This window comes from Dromiciops gliroides, chromosome 2, assembly GCF_019393635.1.
Source record: "Dromiciops gliroides isolate mDroGli1 chromosome 2, mDroGli1.pri, whole genome shotgun sequence".
Taxonomy (NCBI): domain Eukaryota; kingdom Metazoa; phylum Chordata; class Mammalia; order Microbiotheria; family Microbiotheriidae; genus Dromiciops; species Dromiciops gliroides.
Window position 1 is genome coordinate 181336925 of NC_057862.1, and position 25508 is coordinate 181362432.

Here is a 25508-nt window from a genome sequence, read left to right on the forward strand (position 1 = left end):
GGTATGCATTAAATACGTGTAGTAAGCAAACAAAAAAATTCATAAGTACTTTTTCAGGGACTCCAAAGCCAAGTTCTTCCAAAAAAAATTACACATACAATTTGCATAGTATTAATACTTTACTTATTCAAAAAAGGATTGACAAGCTTCCTCATAGGAACCAAAATGGACAGGGAGTTGTGTTTTTCAATTGCTCAAATGATTTTTTTCCTAGAGTTAATGTACCTAGAATCCACAAGAAAGGATTCTACATGGGAGTTGGTGATGAGTAGTTAACAAAACCTGAAGCTATTTACTCATTTATAAGTTGTCAACAAACAACAAACATCCCTTTATAGAAAATCTTTTCATGCTGGAATTTTCTGGCATGGAAATCCTCTCAATCTAGTCTTGCCTTTATGTCTCTGTTTCTTTCAATAGCTTTCATTAGCTTCCTTCCATATCATAATTATAATAAATCCCCTCAAATTTCTGCCTTCAGATTCCCTTTCTTTCTGCTCCATCTCCAAAGATGACCTCACACATGTTTATTCTTAGAGTTCTGTTTTTATGTAGACAACATTCAAATCTACATTCTTAAACTCTCTCCCATCACTAGGCTCCTCTTTTTAAATCCATACTTGAAATTCCCATTTGGATCCTTCCAGGAATTCAAAATCAGCATGCTCAAAACCAAACTCATCCTTGCCCCTAAATTTTTTTCAGAATTCCTTATTATAGACATTAGAAGTTCTTGTCTTCTCATCAAGTAATTTAAGAGATTTTCCTGAAACTTATAAGCTGGCTACATACTCTTCTCATTGCCAACTTCATCTCTTTGTTTCTGAATGTGTAGATGACTGGATTTAGAAAGGGAGTCAGAATTGCATCAAAGATAGCAAGAAATTTATCCAGATGTGATGTGTTAAATGGCCATGCATAGAAAAATATAATTGGACCAAAAAACAAAATAACCACAAGGATGTGAGCTGAAAGAGTGGAGAGAGCCTTAGAGGAACCACTTGATGAACGTTTTTGAACAGTAACAAGGATGAAAATGTAAGATATGATCAAAATGAGGAAGACACCTAAGGCCATGAAGCCACTATTGGCAGTGACCATGAATTGAAGTCTGTATGTATCTGTGCAGGCAAGTTTGATGAACCTAGGGAGATCACAATAAAAACTGTCCAATTCATTAGGACCACAGAAGGGCAGGTTAATTACAAAAGCCATTTGTACCACTGAGTGGATGAGGCCAATGATCCAGGCAGCAGCCAGAAGCAAAGTGCACATTCTTGGACACATAATGGTCAGATAATGGAGAGGTTTACATATGGCTACATATCTGTCAAAGGCCATGGCTATGAGCAGCACCATCTCAACCCCTCCAATCAAGTGAATAAAGAACATCTGAGTGATGCAGCCTGAGAATGAAATGACTTTGTGTTTTCTGAAAAGGTCACATATCATCTTGGGAGAAGTGACAGAGGAAATCCCCAGATCAATGAAGGAAAGATTGGCCAGCAGGAAGTACATGGGAGAGTGTAAGTGAGGATCAGAAGACACTGTGAACACAATAAGGGAATTTCCCAGCATGCTTGCCAAGTAGAACACAGAGGAAAACACAAAGAGAAGAAGCTGAATGTCCCAAGAATTAGTGAGTCCCAAGAATACAAACTCAGTCACTGAAGTCTGATTCACTCTGTCCATTGACTCAGTCCTCAGGGCAAACTCTGAAATTTCCTGTAGGAAGAGAATAAAGAGAAAATTCAAATGACTGAATATAAGGAAATCCCAGAGTTCGTCAATTCAATAAACAATAATCAAGGGCCTACTATGTGCAATGCTATGGAAATCTGATCTCATCTCACCTTTTCATAGCCAGAATGACTTTTTTTTTTTAAAGTGAGGCAATTGGGGTTAAGTGATTTGCCCAGGGTCACACAGCTAGTAAGTGTTAAGTGTCTGAGGCCAGATTTGAACCTAGGTACTCCTGACTCCAGGGCCAGTGCTCTATCCACTGTGCCACCTAGCTGCCCCCAGAATGACTTCTTAATGTCTGATCCCATTAACTCTAAAGTTACAGCCATATTCAGTCAAAACCCTGTCCTCTAGCACTTCTCTAGTGAGGACTAGGTTAAAGCAAAGGGATGACTGCTACACAGAAAAGAGTTTGGAGAGGTAGGCAAAGCAATGGGCCAGAAGAGAATCTGAGTAGAAAGGAGTGGTGAATTCATTCATATCACTCTACATTTCCTGCCTTTGGTTGGTGAGGATGTCCTTGGTGAATTCAAAGATTTTAATTTCCTTTCATTCCAATACCTCCTTCTAACTCATAAACATGCAGGTTCTCTGATTGCCAGTCTCCTTCTCTCTATGGTAGCAGAGAATGGCAGCCTATCCTGCTAGTGGAGTTGAAAAGCTTTAAGTGATAGCACATTTTGCTGCTTCCTTCCTGCCTGTGAGATTTTAGCCAAGTCACTTAAACTCTCTGAGCCTTAGTTTTCCCAAGTGTAAATTAAGAATATGTCATGCACTGCCTACTATAATTCACACGCTTTCTGTGAGAATCAACTGAGATAATGCATATAAATGTATGTAGTAACTACAAAGGTTCACATCAAGCTGTTGTTAATTATACTATTTTTTTCATCTTTTCATACCATTGTACTCACAGTTCATACAAAACAATCAAAATGACAAAATGACAATCAAAAAACAAAATGAAGGTCATCTAGTTAAGTCTAACAATGGGAGCCTGGTCTAGGAGGTAGAAGGGGACTCAGGAAATGAGGTACAAAAAAATAGGTCCATATCAAGGTGAATAATCAATCCCATAATGTGGTAGCATTATTCCAATTCACTGTATATTTCCACTGAGCTGAAACAAATTACCATATTTTGCATAATAATAACTTCAAAAGCTGAGATTTTATTCTCACTAATCTGTACTACATGTTGAATATAGTCTTTATTAGATTTAGAGAAAGAAAGGGCATTACTGGCCATTCACCTCTCTTTTTACACCCCCTCCCACTCTATTTTATGGGGTTCAGAGGAATTGCATGATAATTATAGCTGTGTTAATAACAGAATTAGAACTTGAAAATCTCTTGATTTCTATGCTATTGCCATTTCTACTATACTATGTTTTCTCTAAAGATTAAGAACAGGGAAATACTGTGTGATTAGTTGCAGGAAAGGCAGAAAGTGTCAGGAGAGCATTCCTTAGTTTAATGGAAAGAGGCATACATCTGTGTCCTAATTCTGGATCAGCTATCACTGCCTGTAGAACCTTGTACAAGTTGCTTAATCTCTCTGGCCCTCAATTTCCTAATCTAAAAGCAATAGCCTAGATCATCTCTAAGGTCCTGTGTAGTTTTATGTCCTATGATGAATCATTCAATCAATAAACATTTATTACTACTAAATGCCAAGCATTATGCTAACTGCTTGGTATACAAAGAAGGCAAAAGACAATCCCTACCTTCAAGGACCTTACTGTCCAATAAGGAGACAACATGCGAACAAATAGATACAAAGCAAGCTATGTACAGAATAAATAGGAAATCATTAACAGAAGGAAAGCACTAGAAATAAGAAGGGTTGGAAAAGGATTCCAATAAAAGGTGATATTTTAGTTAGAATTTAGAGGAAGACTATAATAAAATGAATTCCTTGTTCCCCATCTATACTAAACAATTTGACTCTCTACAGGTTTCTAAATCATTCCAAGTCTCCATGTTTTATTTCTCCAAGTATATCTTTAAACCCTGAAGAACAGAATATTGCTTTCTTTTATACTCAAAGTCACAAAACAGACATTTAATAAATGGTTGGATTGACATCTCTGTCTTCTAAAAAGTATTTCTTAAATTGTTTATTATCCCTGATCATGATCTCGTACCTTATTCTCTCTCCCCCTCAAAAAAGGATTTATTTTCATTTCATTTATTATTATTTATTAATAATATTATTTCCAAACAGGTCAAACACAAATAGAATTTGTTTGCAAAGATAAAGTCTTCCCAAATAGAGAATACCTGACATTGTTATATATTTCTGTCTGAGGAGCTGCAACTCTTATGTCCCATGCTGTATGCAGCCCTGGTAAGTACCAAAAACAAAAAAATGACAGAGAAAAGAGAAAGAAAGGAACCAAAATAAATATAGTGAGAATAAGGAAATGAAGAGAATTTTAAAGAGGCAAACTATAATAGTAAGGGAGGAGGAGGACTAAGACATTTATGGGGGTGGGGGGGGAAGAAGGTGGCAAAAAAGTCTAAAGAGCAGTGAAGCTATAAACTTGCATAACTTGAATCTTCAAGGCTTCCTAATCAATCAATAAACATTTATTAAACCCTTACTGTTGAACTTGCTTGTTTAATCATATAATAAGGAATCAATTGCCAGTGATAAGTAGCTCTACTCAGTGCTGGTCTCAAGTCTAATTCTACACTATCCTTTTTTTTTTTTTAATTTAGTGAGGCAATTAGGGTTAAGTGACTTGCCCAAGGTCACACAGCTAGTAAGTGTTAAGTGTCTGAGGCTGGATTTGAACTCAGGTACTCCTGACTCCAAGGCCAGTGCTCTATCCACTGCGCCACCTAGCTGCCCCTAATTCTACACTATCCTTAAGGGAGAAGTGTGATAGCAGATGTCCCATCCCCCACACCAGATTCTGTGCATTCCCATCCCTCATTCAGGCACTTTTTATTTTTAATTGACACTTCTGCAGTGGTCTCTTTACTGGTCTCCCTGATTCCTGGCTATTCCCCTTTCCAGCTAAAATATGCATTAATGACATGCAATCTTCCTAAGGAGAAACTCTAATCACATCACTCCCCTGTTCAAAAATTTCACACAGCCTCTACTCTAGCCCCCACTGCCTATTGAATAAAATTCAAATTCCTTTAATGAAAGGAGATGACAGGACAAAGAATGTGACTGGTTCTGTCTTTGTAATTTTTTATCCATATCATGATCATAGTGACTTGGTCTTTTTTTGTGGGCTGAAGGGGACAAGAGGAAAAGGACCTGTGATTTTATCCAGATTGGAAACTCCTTCCCAGTGATAAAGTTTGGTTAATATGTACCAGAGGCAGAACTTAGCACAGTGTCTAGAACATAGTAGGTGTTTTATAATGCTTGATGACTCTTGACTTCATTATTTGACTCAAAAACAGAGCTTCATGAGTCCAAGTCCAGGTTTCTGCCCAATTGGTTACATTGCCTCTTGACTTACACTTTTCAGGCTCTCAATGAATACTTGTGGGGTTGAATTGAAATTAGCTTAGATAACAGTTTTAGAAATAGGATAAGCAGGGGCAGCTAAGTGGCACAGTGCATAAAGCAACCAGTCCTGGATTCAGGAGGACCTAAGTTCAAATCTGATCTTAGACACTTGACACTAGCTGTGTGACCTTGGGCAAGTCACTTAACCCTCATTGCTGAGCAAAAACCAAAAATAACAAAAAACAAAAACAAAAGAAATAGGATAAGCAGCAGTCTAAACTCATGCATTGAGAGAGTGTTTTTTTGTTTTGTTTCACTTTTTATTAAGCAGGAGGTTTGCATATGGAAGAAAAGGAATCAATGAAAAAGAGATTAAAGATCCTGAAAGAGAGCTAATTGATAAATCACTTGAAACAATTTGATAAAAGAACAAGGAGGTAATCACAAAGATACAGATAGAAGAGTTAACCTGAAAAGATGTTATCTCCATGGTTCTTTCTCTGGAACAATGGGAAAATCAAAGAGAATGGGAGAAAAGATGGTGAAATATTGAGGTGGTAAGAAGGTGTGGTGATAGGTGCAAAGTGAAAGAGGAGGCTCTTGGTAGATAGTCTCAGGTTTGTGGGTTTTTATTAAAGTAGGAGACAAGATCATCTACAGAGTTTTAGGGAAAGTAAGATGGGAGGTCAAAGACTATGGAAAAGGCTTAGAATTACTATTACAGTTAAATAACTAAGGTTTCCGAGAGACAAAGACTAATTAATAGCAACAGAATTTCAATTGAGTTTGAATAAGATAAATTTGCAATGAAGCTGGCATTAGGGTTTTATGACTTTTTCCAAAAACATTAAACAGGGTCAGACTAAATATAATCAGATAATAGAACATTGCAACTTTCACTGCAAACAAAGGAAAAGGTCTAGAAATCATTAGACTCTAGTATTCAAAGGAGCTTATCATGGAAATGGTCAACTATGAAATCCAGACATCAGAGGAAAGCAAGTTAAGAAGAACAATGAAGGGGCAGCTAGGTGGCACAGTGGATAGAGCACCAGCCCTGGAGTCAGGAGTACCTGAGTTCAAATCTGGCCTCAGACATTTGACACTTACTAGCTGTGTGACCTTGGGCAAGTCACTTAACCCCAATTGCCTCACCAAAAAAAGAAGAAGAAGAAGAACAATGGACATATTCTAAGAGGAGGAGGAAGGGTAGACGCTTTCATCATGAAAAAGAAAATTCCATAAGTTGGAAGGAGATGGTTAGGTTATTTTTTTTATTCTTATATTTTTATCTTTACTCTTGTTTCTCTGACATGTCTATCAGGAGATGAAATCAAATTCTCTTTCCAGATATGTATGCCCATATCTCCATAACCTGAAACCCTTCACATTGAACCTCCCTTCCTGTGTTTGGCTCCTTCTCCCTGTTGACTCCTTTCCTAGAAGACAGATCCAGGCCTGCCCTTGTCCCAACCCCTCCTTGTCCCATGTGATGAGTGATGCTACTCCCAGCATCACCTATTCACCCTGAAACATGGAAATCTGGTCGGTGTGGTCTTCTGCTAAAAGAATTTATCTGCTGAAGAATTTATTCCCATCCCTCTCACTTACCTATTCTATCACAGGATCTGATACTGTAGCCATGCTGAAGGGAATCTCCAAACTCAGCCTTCTAACCATTTGTAGTAACTGGAAGCACTAAGAGCATTATAAAATTCTGCTGTATGCAGAAAAATAGCTCATTAGCAACCAATTGAGGCTGTAGAGACTGGGTTTGCCAGCCTGAGACCATTTGACCAAAGGACTTGTCTCCTAGGATTCTGTTGGTTTTCCCATGATAACTAAGAGGAAATGTTGTTAACAAAGGATAACTAGGAAGAGTTGTGACTGTTCCTTGTGAAAAATACCCTTTGACCCTTTTCTAGACCAATTTAATGAAGCTGCAGAAAAGATATATCTGGGAAACATGAGAAACAAATACACTTCACACCTTTAAATAAAATCATTTCCTTTATTGCACCAAATTTCATCTGGCTTCTTGCAGTGAATCTGGTCAAGTAAAAACAGAAAGTAAAGAGAATTTCTAAATAAAAGATTAATCCTACATTATGGGATCTATAGCATTCATCACACAAGTAGTTGAAAGAGCTTTGCTTTCATCATCTTGGGGAAACTCTCAGTATGACAATTTCCTTCACTCACCTTAGTAGAAACAGATCTATGACTTGGTACAAAGGTTTTGGACTCCTTCTTTCTAGTCCCTCCCCTTTCTAATCCTTCCTCCATAGAACTGTCAAGTGAATTTTTCTAAAGCCTGAATCTGATCATGTCATAGCTATTAGGAAATTTAAATGGTTCCTGAATGCCTCTAGGATAAAACACAAACTCCTAGATGATCTTCCTAATTCCTATCTATTTCCATTCTAATCCAAGCTATGCACTAATGACAATCTTCCTAATGTGAACTCCTCCATTTAAGGAGGTGACATAGTGGTTAAGCTGTCAGACTTGGAGTCAGAAAGACCTTAGTTTAAATTCTGCCTCCAACACTTAGTAGCTGTGTGACCCTGAGCAAATCACTTAACTAATTTCTGCCTCGGTTTCCTCACCTATAAATGGGGATAACGATAGGACTTACCTCACATCATTGTTGTGAAACTGACTGAAATAGTATTTGTGAACATTCCATCTCCCACCTCAGTTGGACCCCATACTCAAAAGACAATCCCCACTTCAGCCTTTTAGAGCAAGGATTCTAAAAGGCCTTCCTTCCAGGCTGAGCTCAGCTGCCACCTCCTACAGGAAGTCTTTCCTGATTCCCCTCTGTTATGGGTGCTTTCTCCCTCTTCAAATTATCATATGTACATTTATAGTTTTATATCTTATCATATTTTCTTTAATCACATTGTAGTGCTTTTAAAAATTTATTTAGAATTTTATTTTCCCCCAATTACATGTAAAAATAATTTTAATATCCATTTTTAAAACTTTGGGTTCCAAATTCTCTTTCTTCCTCCCTCCCTCCCTCCCCACCCCTTAAGAGCACAAGCAATTTAGTATAAGTTAAACATGTGTAGTCATGCAAAACATTTCCACAATAGTCAGGTTGTAAAAGAAAACAGACAAAAAAAAAAGAAAAAAAACTCTTAAAAGTATGTTTCGGGGCAGCTAGGTGGCATAGTGGATAAAGCACTCATCCTGGATTCAGGAGGACCTGAGTTCAAATCTGGCCTCAGACACTTGACATTAGCTGTGTGACCTTGGGCAAGTCACTTAACCCTCACTGCCCTGCCCCCCAACCCCAAAAAATTACATTTCCATCTGTATTCAGATACCATCAATTCCTTCTCTGGAGATGGATTGCATATTTTATAAATCTTTCAAAGTTGTCTTGGATCATTGCATTGCTGAGAATAGCCAAGTCATTCACAACTGATCATCTTATAATATTGCTTTTACTTTGTATACAGTACATATCACTTTGCATCAGCTCCTGTAAGTCTTTCCAGGTTTTTCTGAGCACCCTGCTCACCATTTCACAGTTACTATTGCTAACTGAATTTCCCTCTATCCTACTCTCTCCCTATGTCATTTCCTCTATTCTCTATCTCCTTTCACTCTTTCCCTCCTCAAAGGTATTTTGCTTCTGACTGTCCCCTCTCCCAATCTGCCCTCCCTTCTATCACTTCCTCCCCTTATCCCCTTCCCCTCCTACTTTCCTGAAGGGCAAGATAGATGACTATACCCAATTGAGTGTGTATTTTATTACCTCTTTGAGCCAATTCTGATGAGAGTAAGGTTCACTCGCTCCCCAGCACCTCCCCCATAAAGTGTTTCTTGCTTCTTTTATGTGAGATACTTTCCCCCATTCCACCTCTCCCTTTCCCTTTCTCCCAGTGCATTCCTCTCTCACACCTTAATTTTATTTTTTTTAAGATATCATCCCTTCATATTCAACTTGTACCTGTTCCCTCTGTCTAAATATACTCCATCTACCCTCCCCAATAATAAGAAAGTTCTTATGAGTTACAAGTATCATCTTCCCATCTAGGAATGCAGTTTAAGGTTTTATATCCTTTATGGTTTCTTTTTCCTGTTTACCTTTTTATGCTTCTCTAGAGTCTTGTGTTTGAAAGTCAAATTTTCTATTCAGCTTAGGTCTTTTCATCAAGAATGCCTGAGGGGGCAGCTAAGTGGCACAGTGGGTAAAGCACCAGCCCTGGATTCAGGAAGACCTGAGTTCAAATCCAGCCTCAGACATTTGACACTTACTAGCTGTGTGACCCTGGACAAGTCACTTAACCCTCACTGCCCCACAAAAAAAAAGAAAAGGAAAGGAAAGAAAAAGGGGGAAAAAAAGAAGAATGCCTAAAAGTCTTATCTTTCATTGAATTCCCTTTTTTTTCCTTTAAAGATATACTTGGTTTTGCTGGGTAGATGATTCTTGGTTGTAATCCCAGTTCCTTCCAAACCCTCCAATCCTTTCATGTAGAAGCTGCTAGATCTTATATTACCCTGACTGTGGCTCCACAATACTTGAATTGTTTCTTTCTGGCTGTTTGCATTATTTTCTCCTTGACCCAGGAGCTCTGGAATGTGGTTATAGTATTCCTAAGAGTTTTCATTTTAGGATTGCTTTCAGGAGGTGATCATTGGATTCTTTCAATTTCTCTTTTACCTTATGGTTCTAGAATATCAGTGTAATTTTCCCTGACAATTTCTTGGATGATGATGTCTAGGCTCTTTTTTTGATCATGGCTTTCAGGTAGTCCAATAATTTTTAAATTATCTCTCCTGGATCTATTTTCCAGGTCAGTTGTTTTTTCACTGAGATATTTCACACTGCCTTCTATTTTTTCATTCTTTTGGTTTTGCTTTATTGTTTCTTGATCTCTCAAAAAGTCATTAGATTCTATTTGTTCAATACTAATTTTTAAGGAGTTTTTGTCTTCAGAGAGCTTTTGTACCTCCTTTTCTATTTGGCCAGTTCATCTTTTCAAGGCATTATTTTCCTCATTGGCCTTTTGTGCCTCTTTTACCATTTGGCCTAGTCTGTTTTTAATGTATTGTCTTCTTCAGTATTTTTTGTGTCTCCTTTACCAAACTGTTTACTTTTTTTCCATGATTTTCTTGTATCACTCATTTCTCTTTACATTTTTTCTTCTTACCTCTCTTCAAAGTTCTTTTTGAGCCCTTCTATGGTCTGAGACCAATTCATATTTTTCTTGGAAGCTTTGGATGTGAGATCTTTGACTTTGTTTTCTTCTTTTGAGTGTGTATTTTGATTTTCCTTGTCACCATAGAAACTTTCTAGCATCAACACATTTTTTTCTGTTTGCTCATTTTCCAAGCCTATTTCTTGACTTTTTACTCTTTGTTTATTTATTTATTTATGTATTTCTTTTTAGTGAGGCAACTGGGGTTAAGTGACTTGCCCAGGGTTACACAGCTAGTAAGTGTTAAGTGTCTGAGGCCAGATTTGAACTCAAGTACTCCTGACTCCAGGGCCAGTGCTCTAGCCACTGTGCCACCTAACTGCCCCTTAACTCTTTGTTAAAATGGGGCACTGTTTCCAGGGTGTAGAGTTCAGTGTCCCAAGCTTCAGGGGGTTTGTGCAGTTGTTTATAAAGATTTGCAAGTTTTTAGTTCTTCCAAGATGGTATGATTGAAGCAGAGGTATGTTTACCACTCTCCTGGCCTGTGCTCTGGTCTATAAGCAACCATAGTGTCCTCAGAAAAAAAGAGAAAGGAAGGAGGGAAGGAAGGAAGGAAGGAAGGAAGGAAGGAAGGAAGGAAGGAAGGAAGGAAGGAAGGAAGGAAGGAAGGAAGGAAGGAATTTGAAAATTAGTATGCTTCACTTTGTATTCAGACATCAGTTATTTCTCTGCTGGTAGATACCATTTTTCATCATGAGTTCTTTGGGATTGTCTTTGATCATTGTATTGCTGAGAATAGTTGTCATTTACAGCTCTTCATTGTATAATATTGCTGTTATTGTGTACGTTTTCCTGATTCTGCTTACTTTATTTTGCATCAGTACATGTAAGTCTTTCCAGGTTTTTCTGAAATCATCCTGCTTATTAGCTCTTGTAGCACAATAATATTCCATAACAATCATGTACCACTTGTTCAACCATTCTGCAACTGATGAACATCCCCTCAATTTCCAGTTCTTAGTCACTACAAAAAGAGCTGTTATAAATATTTTTGTACAAGTAGGCCTGTGGTGAAAATTTCTAAGTCACAATGTTAGATGAAGAAAAAACCAAAGTCTCCAAGCCCCCCCCCCCAAAAAAAAGATTTATTGAGGGAGGATCCTGTTGCACAATAAAACCATTTTCAGGTCTAGGACCCATAATCCCCATGCCTCAGGTTCCAGGGATATTTAAGCACAATGACTCCTCCTATAATCCAAGTGGTACAAATACAATAAGTATGATAGAGAAAAAAAGAAACCATCAGTCAGATAACAGCATAGTCACTGCCATTCTATATACAATACTTAAAATAACCCTGTTACTGGGGCAGCTAGGTGGTGCAGTGGATAGAGCACCGGCCCTAGAGTCAGGAGTACCTGAGTTCAAATCCAGCCTCAAACACTTAACACTTACTAGCTGTGTGACCCTGGGCAAGTCACTTAACCCAATTGCCTCACTAAAAAAAAAAACAAACACAAAAACAAACACACACACACAAAAATAACCCTATTACTATGTAACGGGCTCATAACATAGGAAACCATCTATCTGAATGTGTCTTTGCCATCTCAGAGGATGCTTTTCTTACCTCTTTTCCTCTGAGTTGTTTCCTACTATCAAGTATTTCCACGATATTGGTTTAAGCATGGCTTTCCAACTTCTCAAGAGCTCTGATTGGTCCCTTAAAGCTCAGAAGTTACTATTTTAGGGATCTGACCTTTAAGCTAATTGGTAACTATACCTAACCACAATTGGGAATCAGATAGATGGATTCTAGGTAAGTTGTAGAAAAGACAAGTTGACAATATAGCATTTGCATTTGCTGCTACCAATATCTATCTTACTTTCTTCATTATCATTTGCTCAATCTACTAAAGAATATCTAAATATTTTAAATCATAGATTGTAGTCTATACAACTGATTAGTACAACTATTAGATCACTTGTATCTAAGGGATGGAAAAAACCCCACTCACAGGTCCTTTTCCCCTTTTTGATTTCTTTGTGATATAGACCTCATAGTGGTATTGCTGGATCAAAGACTATGCAGTTTTATAGCCCTTTGGGCATGATTTCAAATTGTTCTCCAGAATGGTTGGATCGCTTCATAAGCCTACCATGAGTTCATTAATGTACTAGTTTTCCTACATCCCCAACAACATTTATCATTTTCCTTTTCTGTCATATTAGATACTCTGATAGCTGTGAGGTGGTACCTCAGAGTCATTTTAATTTGCATTTCTCTAACCAATCATGATTTAGAGCATTTGTCATATTACTACAGACATCATTGATTTCTGTTCATATCCTTTGACCATTTATTAATTGGGGAGTAACTTTTATTCTTGTAAATTTAACTTAATTCCCTATATATTTAAGAAAAGAAGCCTTTATCAGAGATAATTGTTGTAAAAGAAATTTTTCCCAGCTTTCTGCTTTCCTTCTAATTTAGGTTGTCTTGTGCTACATGGCATTTACTGACTCCTCTAATCTCTCTCTCTCCCTCCCTCTCTATGTCTCTATCTCTCATTACTTTGTATAACTTTGCTCATACCTTACATTTACTTACTATGTACTTCATGGATGTTCACCTCTGCTATAAAATGTAAATCCATGATTGAAGTAATTATTTTTTTTTGTATTTGTATAACCAGCGTCTAGCCCACTACTATGCATATGGGAGGCACTCACTTAGTACTTGTTGAAAGAGATTGAATTGAACTTAGTTAAATTATGTAACAAAACTGAATTGTGTATATATTGAACCCAATTAATGAGAACAATGAGACTTTAGTAGAAATGATGTAGACAATGGAATTGCATCTTTAAACTAGAAGTAATAATCATAAACTTTAATTTTACAAAAATAGATTAATAGAATTTCTCATAAGAACATGAAGAATAAGGACATTGGGAGGTTGGAAAAATGACAGGCTCTCAGACTATCATTCTAGAACACCCAGGAAAGGTCCTAATTAAGTAATAAAGAGGTGTTAAGTTACAAAAAGGATATTAATGTGGATGAGAATACTGAAATAATGATGATCATAATATAATTATGTATATATTTGTATGTGGAGTGAAGAAAGGTCACTTTGGAGAAAGAATGAAACGCAAAGAAATATTTCATAAAATTACTGGATTTTAGAAGAGAAATTGTTTAAATGCAAGCATTAGTTAGAACACTGAGAAGATTAAAAATTCAAAAATTCACAGGACATAGTGGATCTTTTATAATACCATACTGAAAGCCTAGAATAAATGTGTGTTTAGCAAATTTTAGAGAAGATGTAAAAGGTAAGAAATGCCAGTGTAATGATTAGAATGATGCCACCTGCTGGAGACTTACTGTATAAAAGTTCCACCATGAAAGGAAGGTCTTTGAGGGCAAGAACATGTGTCTTTTCTTTGGCATCAGGAAGTGACGTTTGCTAGTGGGAGGAAGAAGGAAGAGCTGGGTACTCAGACTCACTCTCTTCCTGAGGACTCCGGTGGAGAAGGGAGCTAGAAATGCACTCTCCCTTTAATAGATAGGAATCTAGGCCTTTCTCTCTCTCTTTACCAAATTCTTATTCTCATTAATAAATGCTTAAAAGCCTAATTCTTGCTAAAGCTTATAATTTATTGGCGACCACTTATTAGATATTTTAGACAGACTAGCTAGAATTTTAGCCCTTAACACCAGACAGTGAAAGGCCTAAATGGTAAATAGTTTAATACAGAATACAGGGTCAGCTAGGTGGCACAGTGGATAAAGCACCTACCCTGGATTCAGGAGGACCTGATTTCAAATCCAGCCTCAGACACTTGACACTTACCAGCTGTGTGAGCCTGGGCAAGTCACTTAATCCCTATTGCCCTGCAAAAACAAAAACAAAAACAAACCAAAAAAAAAATACACAATACAATGTCTAACATACCTTAAACTGTTAGGTTCTTGCCAAAGCAATATTCCTAAAGCACATCTTACCATATCACACACATACACACACACCCCTACTCAATAAATTCCACTGGCTCCCAATCACCTCCAGTATCAAATATAAAATCCTCTATTTGGCATTCAAACTCACTCATATCTTCCCTCCCCAACCTCTCCAGTCTTCTTATACATCATATTCCTCTTTTCCTTCCCCTACCCATACTCTACAATATAGCCTCCTTGCTCTTTTTCACTAGACAAACCTTCTTGCTTCTTCTGGCATTTTCACTGGCTATTTCCAATGCCTAGAATGTTCTCTCTCCTAATTTCCACCTCTGAGCATCCCTGCCTTCCTTCAAGACCCAGGCAAGGCTGGAGAAATATTTTTCCAAGAGGAATTCCCTTAATTCTAGTGCCTTCCATTTATCATAGCCAATTTTTCATTCATATATATGTGTGTGTGTATACATACACATATACATATATGTACACATACACATATATATGTATTGTATATTTCTCTCTGTTTGTAGCTTGTTTATACATAGTTTGCATGTTGTCTCCCCCATTAGACGACACTGAGTTCCTTAAGAGTCAAGACTATATCATGCCTTTCTTTGAATCCCTAATCCTTAGCACAATGCCTGACACATAGTTAGATGTTTAATAAATGTTCACCTATGCTCCAGGCACTGTGCTAAGGACCAAGGCTACAAAGAAAGGCACAACAGTCCTGACTCTCGAGGAGCTCACAGTCTTCCAATGGAGAAGACAGCATGAAAGTAACTATAAAGTCAATATACAATAGGGAATATCACAAATTATCATATAGCAGATATCAACTAGAAATTAGGCAAACCAAAAGATAATTTCAGGAGTACCTTATGGAAGACTTCAAAGTTAATAATAATAAGTTAACTGAAACCACATATACAATATCCTTATCAGCAATATTTAGCAATCCAAATAGATTAACAAACTTCCTTGTGGAAACTAAAAATGTGCAAGAAGTTGAGCTTGCACAATTATTAGTGTAGTTTTATTTTAATTAAATAAATGGCTATTTCCTAGAATAATAATTTTAGAACATATAAGATAGGAAAATTTTTTGGAATGGATAGGAAGGAATTTAAAAAAAAACACTAACCCTCTTCTTATGCAACATTTCTATCAGCCATCATCTCTTTTTTAAAAACTTTCTTCACGTTGTTCTTTTGTATCACAGATATCTTTTTCTTCTGTTCCTTTTCTGACTGTTGCTTCTCCATTCCTTCATTGTTCTTTTACCTTCTACCAGTTAAATAAGATAATTCTTCTATTATCAAACTCCTCTCTCTGCATTGTCTATACTATTAAATTTATTATCTTGCATAAATCCTTTATTTGAACTAAAATATTTATGTAGACAACTTATCAATCCTTTCCCCACCCCTAGTCTGTCTATATGTCTGTTTCTCCATCTCTGTCTCTCTCTCTGTCTCTCTCTATCTCTCCCTGTCTCTCTCTGTCTCTGTCTCTCTCTGTCTCTCTATCTCTCTGTCTCTCTCTGTCTCTCTCTCTCTCTCTGTCTCTCTCTCTCTCTCTCTGTCTCTCTCCCTCTGTTTCTCTCTCTTCCAGATCTAAACAATATTCCCAGCTGACTACTGTCACTTCAATGTCCCTGCAGGAACTCAGACTCAGCCAAGCAAAGCCAAACTCATCCTTTCCACCCTCCCCAAATAAAATATTTTGATGTTCTCTTCTAGTCATTTAAGAGATTTTCTTGAAATTTGCAAGCTGGCTACACACTTTCTTCATTGCCACCTTCATCTCTTTGTTTCTGAGTGTATAAATGACTGGATTGAGAAAAGGAGTAAGAACTGCATCAAAAATGGCAAGAAATTTATCTATGTGTGATGTGGGGAATGGCCAGGTGTAGAAAAATATTAAGGGACCAAAAAACAAAACCACAACAGTGATGTGAGCTGATAGAGTGGAGAGAGCCTTGGAAGAACCACCTGAAGAATGTTTCTGAACAGTGACCAGGATGAAAATGTAGGAGATGACTAAAATAAAGAAAGAGCCCAAGGAAATGAAACCACTATTGGCAGTGACCATGAATTCCAGTCTGTATGTATCTGTGCAGGCAAGTTTGATGAACCGAGGGAGGTCACAGTAAAAACTATCCAATTCATTAGGACCACAGAAGGGTAGGTTTACAACAAAAGCCAATTGGACCACTGAATGGATGAAGCCAATGGTCCAAGCAGCAACCAGGAACAGAGTACACATTCTTGGACTCATAATAGTCAGATAATGGAGAGGTTTGCATATGGCAACATATCTGTCAAAGGCCATGGCAATAAGTAGCACCATCTCAACACCACCAATCAAGTGAATAAAGAACATCTGAGTGATGCAGCCTGAGAATGAAATGACTTTGTGTTTTCTGAAAAGGTCATATATCATCTTGGGGGAAGTGACAGAGGAAACTCCCAAATCAATGAAAGAGAGGTTGGCAAGCAGAAAGTACATGGGAGAGTGTAAATGAGAGTCAGAAATCACTGTGAGCACAATGAGGGAGTTTCCCAGCATGCTTGCCACATAGAACACAGAGGAAAACACAAAGAGGAGAAGCTGCATATCCCAGGAATTGGTGAGTCCCAAGAACACAAACTCAGACGCCACGGTGTGATTCTTTCTGTCCATTGATTCAGTTAGCAAATGTGCTGCTGAAATTGTCTATAGAAGGAAAATAAAGGCAAAATCCAAATTATTGAAAACCACAGTAATGTCCTAGAATTCAATTTTATTCCAAAAACATTTGTCATGTTAAATATTTGCTATCCTATGTGTAATACATAATTTAAAATTCTCATTTTTGTCATTCAGTGATGTCCAACTCTTTGTGATTCCATTTGGGATTTTCTTGGCAAAGGCACTGGAGTAGTTTGTCATTTCCTTCTCCAGCTCATTTTATAGGTGAGAAAATTGAGGCAAACAGAGTTAATGATTTGCTCAGACTCTTACAACTAGTAAGTGTCTGAGGCCAGATTTGAACTCAGGAAGATGAGTCTTCCTGACTTCAGGTTTGGCACACTATCCACTCTGCCACTTAGCTGCCTCAAAATTCCCACTATGAAAACCCAATCTCACCTCATCATTTCATAGCCCATGATTACATGGAACTGCAGAGTCTTTGCTATGTGGAAGTTCACACACTTTTCCCACTCTTTATTGAAACAGTTCAGACAAAAGTCAGGAACTGATATTCATTCAGGAGAAACATTGGGAGAGGAATGAAGAGAATGCCCCTAAGGACAATGTAAGAAGCCAAAGAGTTACAGATTAACTTAGTCATTTCATCTCAACATTCATGTCTTCTCTTGGTCAATTCACTCACTGATCACTGCAAATTAGAAATTCTTTTCTACCCCTACCTTGGCCTATTCCTCTCTTAAATGAATATTCAATCCCTATTATATTCATTCTTTCAGGTATAGTGGGGCATACAATGCGGACCTGATTCAAGTCCTGATTCTTCTATTTTTTGAGGAATCTTAGGAAAATCATTTAATCTTCCTATCCTCAACTTTTTCATGTATTATGTGGAGATAATAATATACAATTAAGCTATATGGGGGAGTAGATGGAGGATCATTCTTGCAGTCAGGATGATTTCATGGTTTTAGAAAATCACCATGGGTACTAAAAGTTAAGGGACTTCACTATGGTTAGACAATCATATACAATCAGCCTATCCATTGATAAAATCATAGGTCATTACCATAAAATAAAATATATGTATTAGCTTCCTCATAGAACTAGGGTAGGGACCAGATATATCCAGAGCAGACAGAGGAGGGGACCTGCACCTAGGGATGGCATTTCAGGGTTAAGAGCAGTTGTGGTGACCTTCAGCTGAGTACCAAACTGGAGAAAATTCAGAAGCAAGTGTCAGCTGTATGGCTCAGACCTGAGAGTAGAACAAGGTCTCAGTTCTAACTTTCAGCCCAGTCTAAAGCCTACAGAAGTGTAACCAGGACAGGATTCCCAGACCAAAAGGAAACCTACAGTTCTATTACTCTGAAACATCAAAGCTTTAAAGCTGGCTGATAGGAGCTGAGTTCAGCAACACTTTACTGGAACTCTATAGAGGGCAAGCCTAAAAGCCTGTTACCCAGACCCAAACCCACATCAGGACCTTTCAGAGCTCAGATAAGGGGAATAGTAATCAGATTTTTCCTTGTATTAAACCACTTGGGGATCAATGAAAGCTTGTTTTTTCCCAGTCTAAACAGTCCCTGAGATATTGAAGTAACATAGCAATCAAAACCCCCAAGAAAGCAGCAACAAGATCAGCCCATATCTTTCCTTCAGAATTGTGCAAAGCACAGCCCTAACATAAAGTCTGAAGTCAGGAAGTAGGATGGAAGAATAAGCAAACTACAACAAAAAAGGAATTTCATCATAAAAACCTATTTTGATGACATAGACAATCAAGACACCAACCCAGGAGACAATGACTCCAAAACATCTATAAGCAACTTCATTTCAAGTTCTTCTAAAATTCCTGAAATATATGAAATCAAAGATTTTTTAATAATCGTAAATTTTTAGAAATAAAATTAGAGTAATGAAAAAAAGTGAGAGTTATGGGGAAAAAACTATAAAGAGAATTAACAGGTTGGCACAAAAGGTATAAAACCTTGCCAGGCAACAAATTCCCTGAAAATTAGAATGGACCAAATAGAAGCTAATGACTCCAAGAAATAACAAGAAATATTAAAACAAAGTGAAAAGATTGAAAAATAGTAAAAAATGTAAAGTATCTCAAAGCAAAAATGAATGACTAGGAAAGAGATCAAGGAGAAATAATTTACAAATCACTGTGCTACATGAAAGCCATGATCAAAAAAAAAAAGGCCTAGGTATAATATTTCAAGAAGTCATAAAAGAAGATTGCCCAAATCTTTTAGAACCAGACAACAGTGTAGAAATAAAAAGAACCCACCATTCAATTCCTGAGAAAAGCCTTAAAATGAAAACTTCTAGGAACTCAAAATCAAAAACCTTCACACAGCCCACCAGCAAATCAATCCAGACAAGTAAAAGGTCCATTGTCTGTCATTTAGGCTTCTCCAATTATCAGATGACATGCTATATTTCCACCTTAATCCACACGATTCTCCTCCAGATGTAATTACCAAAATGGACCATTCACCTAATAGTACTCACCTTCTAGGACTTCACATACTGTTTTGCTTATTTTTCATATCATATATCCCTTTGTATATAGTTAATAGCACATAGCACATCCCCTACTACACTGTAAGTTCCATGAGTGCAAAAGACAAGAATTGGACTGTCTTATTTCATCTTTGTATCTCTACAGTGCCTAGCCGTGTCTCTGCATTAGTGCTTTTAAATGTTTTTTAAACTTGAAATTGAACCTACTAAAAAAAATTATAATTAAATCAAAGAAAAAAATTATAATTAAATCTAGGTTATTGTGATATGTTGCTATTGTGAACATTTCCTTTAATTCACATTCAAAGGAATTCAATAAGAAATTATTAGTCATCTATTATAGATGTGTAGGTTCAAATCCCATCTCTGTCAACTTGACACCTGGTTAGCTCAGCCAGCTCACTTAAACTCTTGGTTTCCTCATATGTAAAATGAGTTAAACCAGATGGTTCAGATCTTTATCACATTTCACATGGACCACCACAACACCCTTCTAATTGGTATCCCTGCCTTGGGATATCTCCCTTCTTCAATCTATCCTCAACAAACCTACCAATGTGATTTTCCTGAAGTAAGTCTGATCATGTCATTCCCCTAGTCAATAAATTCCAATGGCTCTCTATTGCTTCTAGTACTAAATATGTTTCTCTTTTAGTTTTTAAGACCCTTCTCAACATGGAACCAACCTACCTTTAAAAATTATTCTATCCCCTATCTTCATTCCTTTATACTGGTTATCTCCCCATACCTGGAAAATACTCCCTCCTCACCTCCAATTCTTTGAATCCCTTCCTTCAAAACTCCATTTAAAAGTTGATTTCAGGAAAACCTGAAAAGAATTACATGAACTGATAGTAAAGTGAGCAGAGCCAGGAGAACATTGTACATGGTAACAACAATATTGCATGATAAACAACTGTGAATGGCTTAGCTATTCTCAGCAATACTCTGATCCAAGATAATCCCAAAGGACTCAAGATGAAAAATGCTGTCTGTCTCTGGAGAAAGAACTGATGGCATCTAAATACAGATCAAAACATACTATTTTTCACTTTCATCCTTTTTGTTTGTTTTCTTCCACAAAATTACTAATATGTAAATATGTCTTTCATGATTGCACTTGTATAACCTATATCAGATTGCTTACCTTCTCAGGAAGGGGGAAAGGGAGGAAGAAAAAGGTTTGGAACTCAAACCTTTTTTAAAAGAATTTTCAAAATTGGTTTTACATGTTAAAAAAAGAAAGAAAGAAAGAAATTCTATGTAAGCTGCACCATGTAAAATACAGATTTTCCTGATTTTCACCCCCTCCAACTGTGAGTGCTGTCTCACTCTCAAGATTTACATTTTCAGATAAGTAGATTGATGCAGAGAGAGAGGATGTGAGAGGTAAAAGCAAAGTCATAGACAGAGAGAATATATTTATTTATGTACACATTGTTTTCTCTGATAGAAGCATCAACAGGAAAAAATTATTTCATTTTGTTTTTAAATCCACAATGCAAACTTGATTCATAGTAGGTTGGAGGCAGCTAGGTGGCACAGTGGATAGACTACTGGACTCAGAGCCAGAAAGAAATGAGTTCTACTCCTGTCTCAGATACTTACTACTATGTGACCCTAGGCAAATCTCTTAATTTCTATTTGCTTCAGTTTCCTCAATTGCAAAGTGGGGATAATAATAGTAGTTATCATGAAAATTAAGTAAGATAATATTTATAAAGTATTTAACAGTTCCTGGCACATGGTTGGTGATATATAAATATTTATTCCCTTCCCTAGATAGTTAATAAATGGATGTTGATTGATTTATCAATACAAAGACAAAAACAAAGCAGTCTCTGCCTTTAAGTAGATTATATTTTACTAAATAATGTAGCATGCCCACAAATCAGTATAATAAAAGGTAATTTGGGAGAACAGAGAACTAGCTACCTGGTTGGTGGAGGTCAGGAAAGGATCTTGGAAACACTTTGGAGAAGGGAGCAACTAAGCTGAACTTTTAAGAAAAGCAAGAATTCTGAGAGGGGAAAGTGAGTAAGGAGTACATTCCAGACAATGGGAATGACTCTGCCAAGTAGAAAATGGAATGATAAATTCAAAGAATGTCCATAGAGAGAGTAGAATCTGTGAAAGGGAATAATATGAACTGAGGCCGAAAAGGGAGGTGAGAGACAGATTATGCAGGACTTTACATGCCAGGTCAAGGAATTCGCATTTTATTATAGAAACAACTGATAGACACTGAAGAATTTTGAGCAGGATGGTGACATAATCCAACCTCTGTCTTAGAAAAATTACAAAAAGTTAATTAACATAAGGGAATGTTAACAATGATAAATGATAAATGAACCTTGGAATATTTGAGTTGGAAGATCCTTTACAAAGAATTTAGCCCAACCTCCTTATTTTATAAATGAAGACATTGAGGTTCACAGGGGTCAATAAGTCACATGGGAAGCCAGTAGCAAAATTTAAAATGAAACATAGGACCTCTGATTCCTAATTTGGAGACATTTCTAATATACCACATTTCTCTAGAAAAATAGGAAGTAACAGAGATTACTCAGGTTTGTAGTGGTAGACACTCTGCTGCCTATATGGAATTTAGATAACCTACTTAAACTATCTGGACCTCAGTTTCTTCATCTGTAAAAAGAAGGCATTTAAATAGATGACTTCTAACATCCCTTATTTTTCTAAGTCCAATGATCTACCGAATTCATCAAATCCTTTTTTGCTTTGCATGTTTCATTTCCTAATTAGATATTAAGCTTCTTGTGTTCACATTATAATATCTACTTCTTTCAAAGTCCATAGCACCCCTGGTAGGCACAGAGAAGACACAGATAACTAATTGATGATCAAATGTTTTATTGATAGAAATCAAGTACGTATTGTCTCCCTCAATAAAACATAAGCTTCTTAAGGACAGGGATAATTCTGGGTTGTTGGGTTTTCTTATATCCTGAAAAACAGTCATAGGATAATCTTGATGAATTTTTGCTGATTAATTAATAATAATAGCTAGCATTTATATAACATTTTAAAGTCTGCAAAGATCTTTACAAATATGCACATTTGATCCTCACAACAAACCTGGAAAGTAGGTGTTATTATTATCCTCATTTTACATATGAGGAAACCCACAGCTAATAAGGGTCTAAGACTGGTTCTGAACACAGGTCTTCCTGCCTCTAGGCCCAGTGCTCTTCCCACAAGCTCCTTTTCACTATTTTTGTTCCTTTCCATCACTTTCTCAGAGAAAAGAGGGAGTCAGGGGATAAGAGGAGGATCAGGCTGAACACACATAATAGAATGCTTCCCAGATTAAAAATTCATGGTCATTAGGTCAAATGGTCCATCAACCAAAGGGCTCAAAACTCATTACTATATCTTTCTTTGTAAATCAAGGGGCAACTTTAAACTCCCATACTATGGGCAGTACTGATGAAAGCATAGGAGTTAGAGGAGAGAGAATGGAGAAAGAAAAGGAAAAGGGGGAAGGAGGCATTCATGTTCAAAAAGACCCTCCACAGCAGTTAAGCTAGAAACTTAGACTTCTTGGGTTTTCAATGTTTACTTATTACATCAATAGGTTCTATCTCCCAGCCCTGAAAAGCTGCTATAGGTGCTGGTTCTGAATCTAATGCTAGACTGTCTCTAAGATATAGGAAAGAAAGGAGATGAATCATTACCGAGACCAAATTCTATATCTCTAGTTCAGGCTCTTAGATAATCTCACTGCCACTATTCTATTATGTATAAATTTTTTATGTAAGTGTCAGATTTCACTTAATAGATTTTAAACTCAATGATGCCAGGTACTGGAGACATTTATCTTTGTATTTACCCCAGCACCAACTGTACTGCCTTTCACATAAATATTTTTTTTTATTTAATGGAATTGAATAAGGCTAGAATAGCAACCTGGAATCAGGACATAGAGGACATTAAAAATGGCCAAGAAGGGGCAGCTAGGTGATGCAGTAGATAAAGCACTAGCCCTGGATTCAGGAGGACCCGAGTTCAAATCCAGCCTCAGACGCTTGACACTTACTAGCTGTGTGACCCTGGGCAAATCACAATGCTCATTGCCCCACAAAAAAAAGTAAGTCCAAAACTAAAACATAGCCAAGACCTTTGTGCATTAGGGAGCTATCAAAGGTTTTTGAGGAGGGAATTAACAGGTAACCAGAGTGGTTAGGAAAATTAGTCTGATGTTCATTTAAAATCTGAAGGCAGATGATAAGCTCTTAAGACAAAGAGAATACCAAGAAAGGAAATGTAATAACTTAAGTGGGAGATCATAAGGAATTGAAGTAAGGTAATGTCAGTGGGAAGAGAAAGATGTAAGAAATATGTCAAAGGATGAATAAAAAGAATTTGGTTACTCAAAAGGGTTAGGTTCAAATCTTGGCTCTGCCATTCACTATCAATGTAACTTTGAGCAAATAACTTTACCTTCCTTGGCCCCAGGTTTATTCATTTATGAAATTAGGAGACTGAACTAGATTTACCTTTCAAGTCTAAATTCTATGATCCTAAAACAGTATGTAGGAAATCATCTTTTTAAGCCCAACCCAAACACTTCTTTCTATTCTAAGTACTCATTGATCCTGGTTGAAAGTAGCCTTCCCCTTTGGACTTCACATATCACTTTTGCCCCTTTCTTATGTACTAGAGAGGCATTGGGTATAAAAGTAAAAACAATGAAAAAAAATTTTAGCATGACACTGGATAAAGACCTGTCCTCAAAGTGGGAAGACCTAGGTTCAAATTCTGCCTCTGACATGCTTGCTGAATGATCCTTATCAAATTACTTAACCTCTCAGTGACCTAAACACTCCTGTAAGACTCAAGTTTATAGAATGGTCTGCCTCATTAGATATTACTCTCTTTCCTGACTCTACAATTGAGACCAACTGGTCTTCTATATGTTCCCATTTTATAATGCGACATCTACCAACACCTTTGAATTGTCCATCCCCCCCAACCCCAGCCCTGGAATATACTTCCTTGTTAGGACCCAATAGAATACCTCTGTTCCTATAAGATGTAGCTCAGACATGATCTTTTCATGAACACTATCCTCATTCCTCCAAATTCTGGAACCTCCCTCCCAAAATGCTTTGTATTTACTATTTTGCATGTATATGTGTGCAAAATTTAGATTTGTACCATATATACTTTTTATATGTACTTTTAATAAAGGAAGTTTCCTCACCAGAAGTTCCCATACCAATGATATCAAAAGTCCAGTCCCCCAAAAAAGTACTCAACATGAAATATTTCTATTATAGTTACCTGCATTTTTATGTCTTATCTTCTCATTCAAATGTCTGTAAATTCTGAAACTGCATAGATCTGATGCTATCTTATCAAAATTTTTATTTTACCTAACACCTGAAACATGGTACTCTACATGCAATGGGAATTTAATATGGTTGCTGAATGTTGAATTGAAGAAAAATTATAAGAGCTGTCTGAAGTTTCATCATTGAGTTCTGGGGAAAATTCAATGCAGCACTAAGAAAAGTGGAAAAGAATGGAAGAAGATGAGTTCTGTTTTAAACACACTAATTTTGAGGTGCTATAAGGATACATAAATTGAAATGTCTAGTTGGCAATTAGAAATGCAAGACTGGAACTTAGGGAAATGTAGAAAGAAAAAACAAGATGGAATAATTATAGGACCTTCAGACAAGGGTTTATTTCCTATTATCTTTATTTGTATCTACTGTGCCTATCAGAATGACAAATAGCAGGCAATTTATAATTCTTGAATTGAAAGGAGATATACACTATGCTTTTGAGAAGTCTAGCAAAGAAGGGAGAGAAGGAATGGTAGACTAGATGGTGTAAGAGGATAGAGGATAATTGCTATAGAATGGAAAGACTGCAAACAAATGGAAAAGAATGAATGGAGAAAGACAAAATTG

General features: G+C 36.9%; 2 protein-coding genes across 2 annotated transcripts; both read right to left on the reverse strand.

Annotated features, from left to right (window-relative positions):
- Positions 1 to 753: 753 nt before the first annotated feature.
- LOC122742181 (olfactory receptor 4F3/4F16/4F29-like) lies at positions 754 to 1695 on the reverse strand. The gene has a single exon (XM_043986248.1). The coding sequence runs from the start codon at positions 1690 to 1692 to the stop codon at positions 754 to 756; it is 939 nt and encodes a 312-aa protein (XP_043842183.1). The 5' UTR covers positions 1693 to 1695.
- Positions 1696 to 16086: 14391 nt separating this feature from the next.
- Positions 16087 to 17034, reverse strand: LOC122741939 (olfactory receptor 4F3/4F16/4F29-like). Its single transcript, XM_043985831.1, has one exon. It carries the CDS (start codon positions 17023 to 17025, stop codon positions 16087 to 16089), a length of 939 nt encoding a protein of 312 aa, XP_043841766.1. The 5' UTR covers positions 17026 to 17034.
- Positions 17035 to 25508: the final 8474 nt, after the last annotated feature.